Source organism: Perissodus microlepis, chromosome 22, assembly GCF_051167445.1.
Source record: "Perissodus microlepis isolate ML-2025 ecotype Zambia chromosome 22, ASM5116744v1, whole genome shotgun sequence".
NCBI lineage: Eukaryota > Metazoa > Chordata > Actinopteri > Cichliformes > Cichlidae > Perissodus > Perissodus microlepis.
The window spans coordinates 16,694,620-16,703,882 of NC_140481.1; the positions used below are offsets into that span (position 1 = coordinate 16,694,620).

A 9,263-nucleotide genomic window follows, 5' to 3' on the forward strand; every position below is an offset into this window, starting at 1 on the left:
ATATTTTAAAGGAAATAGTAATTATTAGCCTACAGGTGGCTAAATTTAAAGACAAAAGTGAAAAAAAGATGTGGCAGACTAGTCAATTTGACCAAAGCTTCAGTTTGCATTTGCAGTATGCATACCTGTTAATGTCAGGGTAGGCTCCTAATGAGACTATGGATGGTCTCCTGGGAGATCTCTCGGATCTAGATCTGGGCATCAATGATCTGGAGAATGAGGTGCAACCTGATGGTGTCAGATGGACTGAAATAATAATAATAATGATGATAATAATGTCCAAGAGGTGTTTTATTGGATTTGGGTCAAGAAAATGTGGGTGGGGTCACTGATACCAGTTCATACATCCCAGAGGACCTTCCTGCGTACTCTCGCCACATGAGGCCAAGTATTGTGCACCAGGAGAAATCCAGGACCCACTGCATCAGTGTAGGGTCAGATGGCAGGTCCAAGGACTTTCTCCTGATACCTAATGGCAGTCAGGGTGTCGTTGCCTAGCCTTTGTCCCTCCATGAATATGCCTCCCCAGACCATCACTGACCCACCACCAAACTGGTCATGCTAAACATTGTTACAGGAAAGTTTGTCACAGCTTCTCCAGCTGGTCTGTCAGGGTGAACCTGCTCTGATCTGTGATAAGCACAATTCACGAGTGGTGTACTTGCCAATTCTGGTTTTCTACACTAAATGCCAGCTGGGCTCAATAGAGAAGCCTCAGTCACCCTCATGAAGTCTGTTTCTGATCGTTTGGTCAGAGATATTTACACCGTCAAATGCAAAACTAGATGAGGGACAACTGTCACTGTTGCCTCTCTAGTGCATCTGTTGTTAAACTCATCAACACTAAAGCAGCTGAAACTGAATAACAACCCCCGCTGCTACTTAACTGATCAGTTAAATATCCCAGAAGTTTAACTGACTTGTTGGTATATGCTTATTAAATTCTGTTTGAGCAGTGTATTACATAATAGTTAGTACACTATAAAGCACTCTTAACTCCAAGTTTAATGATCAGAAAGGTGGGGAATGATGACGTGTGTTTGCACACAGAAACCACCTTTTAAGTGAGGTCACACCACAAATGATCAGAATCAGTGCGTGAATAGAGCAGCAGAGGGTGGAGACGCTTCATGACTACCTGCCAGTGGTTCTACCTGTTCCACCTGCTCTCCTCCCTCCAGCCCTTCTTTGGGTGTCAGCTGATGAGAGCTCGGGACTGCCTGCCCTCAATCTGAAGCTACCCACTATGCGTAGATAAAGAAGCAAGCGGCTCAACCAGTTCCCTTTTTTCTTTCCATTCTTTTCTTCACCTTTGCTCTCTCTCCACATCGGAGAGAGAGACTCAGGACTGAGGCTGGATTTTTTTTCTTTCTTTCTGTTTTTCTTTCTTTTTAAAACTCTACTTTGGGAGCTAATATTTAAAGTGCCTTCAGGATATTTACTTAGCAAAGCAGGAACCCTTCGCCTCTGAGTGCAGCATGGGGTCTGATGATTCGTACAATTTTGTCTTTAAAGGTGAGTCATGTTTGCTTAAGCTGTGATTGTGTAGGAAGACACGAATGTCTTTTTCTCTGTGTATTATTGCGTATTTGTAGACAATGAAGCTGGCAGGTACAACTCCGGCTGTAGCTGCCTGCTGCTATTTCCAAGGAAGTGAATAGAGCAAGGAAAGTAGGAAGTGATCGCTCTGTATCCATTCGGCTGTAAACCATTTAACCTTTGACCTATTATAGAAACATATAATCTACACGTTATAATCTTACAAAGAGCCTCATGAGCATGTGCATATTCCTTATTAAAATAAACTTCCATTCATTCCAAAGTGAAATCAGCCCCAGGGGAGATGTGCCACGTCTGTGTGGTGTCATAGTGTCTAGTATCTTTTGAGGGTGACAGAAAGTCTGGATATAAAAGAATATGTTTCAGCAAGTTACCATGAAATAGGTTTATCCTTGATTTGTTCTAATACTCAGTGTTATTGGTATCTAGTTTTTTAATCAAATAAAGGATTAAGAGCCATTTCAATACCTGTTGTGTGTGTTTATTTAGTGGTTTTGATCGGAGAGTCTGGCGTAGGAAAGAGCAACCTTCTGTCTCGCTTCACCAAGAATGAGTTCGCCCACGACAGCCGTACCACCATCGGTGTCGAGTTCAGCACACGGACCGTGCAGATTGATAACCTCACCATCAAAGCTCAAATCTGGGACACGGCCGGCCTGGAGCGCTACAGAGCTATCACCTCAGCGTGGGTACACACACATAAGCACACACACCATTTACGAATGAGTAACAGACACAATTGAGGTGGGAATTATGAGATTATCAGTGTTGGCTCACACATGTTTGCCAGTTTAAGTAACACTGATTGCACTGTGTTTAATTAACGGTCACACCTCTCATGCACAACACCTACATAAAGGCATTGTTTCCTGTTTGAATGTAACACCCAGCCCATGTGTGTTCCTCCTCAGGTATTACAGGGGAGCAGTTGGAGCGCTGCTGGTCTATGACATTAGCAAGCACTTGACCTATGAGAGCGCAGAGAGATGGCTGAAGGAGCTGTACGACCACGCAGACCCTCACATCGTGGTCATGCTGGTGGGAAACAAAAGCGATCTGGACACTCTCAGGACCGTACCCACAGATGAGGCCAGAGACTTTGCAGGTAAGTTAAGTAGTATTGTATAGTTATTTCTTTAATGTTGTTTTGGAATATTTCTAATATATGAGACCGATTTTATTTCTATGTCTTGCAAAAATTCTCATAAATGGTGTTTTCACTGCTAAATACATTTTGCTCTGTATTAATGTTTTTTTGTTTTTCAAACCCTGGTGTGATTCAGAAAAGAAAGGTCTGATGTTCATGGAGACATCAGCGTTGGGCTCCACCAATGTTGAAGCAGCTTTCAGTGAAGTTCTCACAGGTAAAGGTGCCCAGAAAGAGCATTCACACCCTCACTTTGACTTGTGTTCGTGTTGTTTGCCAATCTTCTTCGTCTCCGTTTTCTCCAGCGATCCATAAGAAGGTGGCCAGCAGAGAGGTGACCCGTGGCTCCATCAGTGCTGTGACCCTCTCCAGCCCCCTTGGGCCAAGCAGCGAGGCACATGAGGAGCGCAAAGGCTGCTGCAGGAGCTAATAACAGACTGCGACACCCCCCCCCCAGAAAGATCTGCTGTGTACATACTGAAGCATCACCATGATTGACTGTCATTCAAGCAAGGCTTCTGCTTGACACTGAGCTCTCAGTGTTCAGGCCTCTTTCAGTATACCATCTGTACAGTATATAATTTACTGAATAAGTGTTGCAAATGGTAATTCACTTTCACATTTTATACATATTTCTTTTGATGGCTGATGGGCAATTTCTGCATTAGATGACATTTTTTTCTTTATGTTTCTAGAAATACTTTGTAATGTTTTATTGCTTTTATAAAGGAATCCAGAGGGAACGTCTTGGAATAAGTTATTTATGCTTCTTCTATTTGCTTGTACTTGCAACAAAAAGTCATGAAACATCTCCATGAGACTCGAGCTATGTGGAAAAAGGAGATAAAAGGAGGTGAAATAAATAAAGTTATAGTGTTAACACACTAGCTGAATAAGACTGGTCCAGTTTGAATCAATTCATATGCTGTTAGATAAGTTAATCTTTAAAAATATGTATTGGTGGAGTTAAATGAGGGATCAGTGAGACCGATGGTATTCCTACATCATCATAGTTAATGCTATTTTAGGACCAATCACATTGTTGTGTTGTCAGATTTATGACTTTTGGGGGGTGGGACTGAAGTTTGTCTTTACGGCTTTCTGACAAACACTGAAGTAGAAGTAAGGTAATAAAAAGAGCATCAAAATCAATGTAAGGAGCAGGTTGTCCTACTTGAAACCAAAAGTCACTGTTGATTTGTTCAATAAACTGGTGTGAGATGATTAGAGTTTTGTGACATGGTGCATTATCCTGCTGGAGGAAGCCGTCAGACGATGGGTAAGCTGTGGTCATAAAGGGATGGGCATGGTCAGGAACAGTACTCCTGCAGGCTGTGGTGTTTAAACAATGCTCAGTTGGTGATAAGGGTCTCAAAGTGTGCCAAGAGAATATCCCCCACACCAGAGTTATTAAAGTTTTGTGTTTTCTAAGTAGTTTTATTTCATTTTTTGTTGTTTATTTTAGTTTCAGCTAGGTTACAGAGTGTATTTTCTTGTTTCAGTTTAGATTTTATTGTTGGAAAAGATTTAGTTTTAGTTTAGTTTTCATTAGTTTCAGTGTTAGTTTTAGTCTTTTAGAATTATTATTGTGTGGAGGTAATATGTCTGAGGCAAGATATTGGTATTCCAATAACAACACAATGCTTTGAAAGCAGATGACTAACAGTCTTGTAAACATCTCACAAGTCTCAATAAACACATTTATCATGTGTCATCAGGCAGGTTAATAATACATTTTTGCTTAATTAACAGATACCAAAGGTAAGAACATTTCCTTTCTCTATATACATGTGTTATTTTAGTTAGTTAGTTTTCCAATGTCACAAAATGTTTCAGTTTTTAGCCTATTTTAAGTTAACTTTAATAACCTTGCACCACAACATTGCAGGATGGAGCCATGCAAATTTTGATCCTACCATCTGACTGACGCAGCAGAAATCAAGACTTGTCAGATCAGGCAAGGTTTTTCAATTTTCTGTTGTCTAATTTTTGTCTGTGTGAGTTTTAGGCTCAGTTTCCCGTTCTTAGTTTACAGAAGTGGCACCAAGTGCGGTCTTCTGCTGCTGTAGCCCATCTGCTTCAATGTTTTATGCATTTCTGCTTGGTTGTAATGAGTGGTGATTTGAGTTACTATTACATCCTATCAGCTTGAAGCAGTCTGGCCATTCTACTCTGCCATCAACAAGGCATTTGCACCCAGAGACCTGCTGCTCACTGGATATTTTCTCGTTGTAATTCCATTTTCTGTGAATCCTAGAAATGGTTGTGTAGGAAAATCCAGTAGATCAGCATTTTCGGAAATAGACCAGTATGAATTATATCCATTGATTTTCTTATCATTTCAGGGTGCTCTAGATTATATTAGTTGTCACGAAGCAAGAGGCAGGGTACACCTTGGACAATCTGTCAGCCTGTCCCAGGGTAATGCAGAGATATAGATAAAAAAATTCACACTCACGTTCTATGGTTAATTTAGGACCCCCAGTTAACCTAAACTCATGGATGTCTTTGGACTGTGGGAGGAACCTGGAGTGCTTGGCGAGATTAATATAATATACAAAACTCCAGGTTTGAGGTATAGGTCAAGTAGTAGTTTTCCCCCAAGTGGCAGAGAGATGGTGTCACACCAGCATGATTGGTTTTCAGATCTTGCCCAATGATAGAGTCCTGAGATGGTCTTTGAAGGTGCTATGTCTCCTCTCAACCTGTAGATGGCACTGCCGATGTTACAAGTTGAAACCACAGCCTGAGAGTACTATAGTGAAATACATTTGTTCCCCCTCTCATTCATTTAGTAACGCCTATGTCTCATACTCCTGTCTCATCTCTTACTATGCATCACATTTACATTCATAATATTAAGTTAGCAACCTTTGCTGCCTATGATGTGGGGTATTAATTTACATTTTCCCCAGACTTGGTAATTTTATGTCAACGTGTCCACTCGCAGAAGATCTCCAGACTATGGATGCAATTGTACAAGCTCATATGGCACAACTGAGTGAATATAAATCTACAGCGGTGGTAGTTAATGACATTCTGGACAGATAGTGCTCTATCTCTGGTTCACAGATGTGCATGAGGAGCCTTTGCTGTGGTATGAGCGTGCGTGTGTGCTGCGTGCATGCTGTGTCCCCAAGCAAGACTTCTCTGCCGGAGATGATTTTGCTACAGTGAAATGACCACAAATGCTTTTATTAAGCTTCTCTCATGAAACTATGATAGGAAGGCTCTGCACCAGGCAGTAAATGTTTAATTATACCTTGTGAATGGGGATATTTTATAGGCTGAGGAAAGACATCTGGTGTAATAATCCACACAGGCTGAGCAAGCTGCACAGGTTGAAAGCCTGGTCACCAAACCTGTAAATTTTGCTTCATTCCATGCCTATAAGGAAGGGTTATACTTACTAAATCTCTTTAAAAAAAGAAATAAATAAAAAAAATACAGGTTCCTTTATTTATTCTGAGATGAAGAGGGCTGAACAGTGAAGCAGCATTTCCTTCTGCTGATTGTTCCAATTTTTTCCTAGTGTGTCAGTGTGTTTCTGACCCAACCTTGAAAGTAAGGCTCTCATCATGGTTGGAAAGAAATGGATTTAGCACAAACATGTGGTGGCTATTACTCGCATGCTACTAGACATGTGTAAGTTGTAAAAAGTGTGTCTTAAACCAGGACTCGTATATATGCTAAAGTGATAAGTGCAATGGCACCTCTGACCCCAACATGGATCTGTTTATCTCTGGCTTACGATGCCCCCTCTCCATCCCTGCAGCACTTTGTCTCGCAGGGAAATCTTATCTTCTTGGAGTTTTAAGTCGGAGCATCAAATCTGTACGGTTTGGGTTGTAAACTATGTTTTTCTTATGACCTTTGACTCTCATTTCTGTTGCCTTGCAGTTTCTCTTCTGCTCTCCAAATCCTGCTTTCGCAAATTGTGTCTCTCACTTGGATTCTGCCTGTCCAGAGCTCATTTTCACTTGTTTATATCCGCTTCCTGTATTTGTTTGTTTATACGCATGATCAGCAGTGATATAAGTCCTACAATCATAACACAATCCCACTCATATTTACATTTCATCTAAAGAGAAAACAAAACAGAACAAAAAAACCCAGCTGTCCTCTGTAGCCATTTTTAAAAATTGATTTTTTTCACTTCCTCACATCTAAAGTACTCCAAACACACACACGCATGCACATGACTTGAAAAATAAATTGTCAGCTTTTGAATCAAGAAAAGCAGCAATGCTTGCAGTAGAGTGACAGCAGTTTTTATTTTTAATGTTTATTCAGCAGGATGTTTAGACTCATTAAGGAAGACTTTTAGTTATCTTTGGGGGGAAAAGATCCAAATTCAGAAATGCATGCTAGTTTGCTGTTGTGCAGGTGGCAGACAAGGTCATGCACTAATCAGAGGTTTAGCCCTTTAGTGCCTCCACATGTACAAGTGCCATTCAGCAAGACTGAACCTGAATGAGCAAATGAGAATAATAATAATAATGGATTGCATTTATATAGTGCTTTTTCGGGGCCCTCAAAGCGCTTTACAATTCCACTATTCATTCATTCTGGCATTCACACACTGGTGGAGGCAGCTACAGTTGTAGCCACAGCTGCCCTGGGGCAGACTGACAGAAGCGAGGCTGCCATATCGCGCCATCGGCCCCTCTGGCCATCACCATAGGCGGCAGGTGAAGTGTCTTGCCCAAGGACACAACGACCGAGACTGTCCGAGCCGGGGCTCGAACCGGCAACCTTCCGGTTACAAGACGAACTGCCAACGATCGAAGAGAAGAGGTAAAGTGGTTTGAATGCATGTCACCCACTTACCTGCTTTTCACTGAATAGCAGCATCATGTGGGCATGCTTAAAAACGCATTAAATACATAACTTGCACCTGTTGCAGATTTTTTTCGCGCCTTACTGTGTGGGTTCACCGCTACAAATGTGCACGACGTGAAAACAACGTCTGGGCGTGAGTGTGTGTGACGGCCTACATTCCTGCATCATCCTGCATCTGTCACCAAAGAGCACACACTGATTTCCACATCAGCTAACATCATCGCATAAATAGAATCCAAGTCAATGCCTCTGATTGCCATGGTGATGTTGTTATGGCGACCAATCAAAAAGAGAGGTGAGCTGATGGGTGCCTGTGTGTGTTCTCAAAAAAATAAAAAATAAAAAGGCGCAATGGAGAAAAAGAAAGCTGAAAATGGGCAGAGAGGTGGGTTACTGCCTCGAGTTCATCGCAAGCAAACTGTTAAAGAGTGCTTTCATCGATCTCTCTTGAAGTCCGGAGGTGTTTTAGTCTCGGCTCGGCTTATCGTGGAATTAAAACGTCCTATAATTCAGTTCCCTAGATTAGTGTTTGCACATTTGTCTGCCCCCTCGTGCTTGGCTGTATCGCCTCCCCATATACTCGAGTCAATTAACTCCTTTAAAAGCCTCTAATTTCATAACGGAGCCCGTTGTGCTTGGCTGTCTGTGCTCAAGGCCCAGCTGGGGTCACAAGATTCCTTTCCAGCATGCAATTAAACAGGTTGACAGCCACAAACGAGGCTGAAAGCCTCAGCATCGGTCCACTTAACATAATATTACATACCTCAGTTGCCATGACAGCCTCAATGTTTGTCTGTGAGTCAGTGATGCTAAACGGCTGCAGGTGTAAAGCTATTATTTCTATTATTAATTATTTATCGATCTGCTATTTGTGGGCCGCTTCGAGCTGAGTCCAGAAACAAAGTAAAGTAAGAGTGCCATTAACACATTAGCTCTGCTGTCACAGGTGAGCTTTCTGCCCGCTCTCAAGTTTGAATTTTTGCTTTAAGTGATGACATCTGGAGAGTGGGAAGCAGGCAAGGCTGTTCTGGCACATTAGCACAATAAAGTCTTCTATCCTCAGTCATAACACCTGACTTTTGTCTAGTTTTGCTGCTCTGACCACAGCTCCACTGATCCATTTTCTTCAAGGTGGCCTGACAAAAGTTTGGCGCCAATATTTCAGAGGTGAGTTCTCACCCTGGCACCACTCCTACACTGGAGGAGAAGAAGCCACGTGGCTAAAACTAGAATATGAAACCACGGGCTTCCAAATGTGTGACACTGAGACGAAGCACTTTTCAGCCATCTCCAGCAAAAGAATGGGACAGGCAATAACAGCTAACGCACACAGCCCCCTAAAAGCCCTCGGCTCTTTCTCAGGGGAACACAAAACGCCTGGCAGCGCGGCGAGTGACAAAAGGGGCGTGAAATTGAGTTTATGAGTAGATGTTTCCATGTCTGTATTTTCCTCCTCCTCAGCTTTTGTTCCATGTGGCTCATGAATGGAGGCGCAGTCCACATGAAATGGCTCAGGCTGGAGATATGCCCTGAGCGTGAAGACACCGCATTTATTTGCGAACAAGCACATCACACACGATTTTGTTCCACTGAATAAACACTACTGAATGACTCCGAGTGAGGCCTGTTGCGTGCCACGCTTTTGTATTATTTATGTTCACTTAATGCCTGGTTTGTGTGGCTTCTTTTTGCTTCACTTGTTAATCACACATTT

The 9,263-nt window shown here is 42.2% G+C and overlaps 1 protein-coding gene across 1 annotated transcript; it reads left to right on the forward strand.

Moving 5' to 3' along the window:
- Positions 1–1,170: 1,170 nt before the first annotated feature.
- On the forward strand, positions 1,171–4,166 carry LOC146362837 (ras-related protein Rab-25-like). The gene is made up of 5 exons (XM_084919957.1): positions 1,171–1,515; positions 2,050–2,245; positions 2,472–2,665; positions 2,844–2,924; positions 3,013–4,166. Exons 1-5 carry the CDS (start codon positions 1,479–1,481, stop codon positions 3,135–3,137), a joined length of 633 nt encoding a protein of 210 aa, XP_084776083.1. The 5' UTR covers positions 1,171–1,478; the 3' UTR covers positions 3,138–4,166.
- The last annotated feature ends 5,097 nt before the right edge of the window (positions 4,167–9,263 follow it).

Bases quoted from the DNA above. Each gene is read 5' to 3' on its own strand.
- LOC146362837 (XM_084919957.1), top strand. From the start codon at position 1,479: ATGGGGTCTGATGATTCGTACAATTTTGTCTTTAAAG. The intron at 2,666-2,843 runs GTAAGTTAAGTA...GGTGTGATTCAG, and splicing joins TGAGGCCAGAGACTTTGCAG to AAAAGAAAGGTCTGATGTTC. The intron at 2,925-3,012 runs GTAAAGGTGCCC...CGTTTTCTCCAG, and splicing joins TTTCAGTGAAGTTCTCACAG to CGATCCATAAGAAGGTGGCC.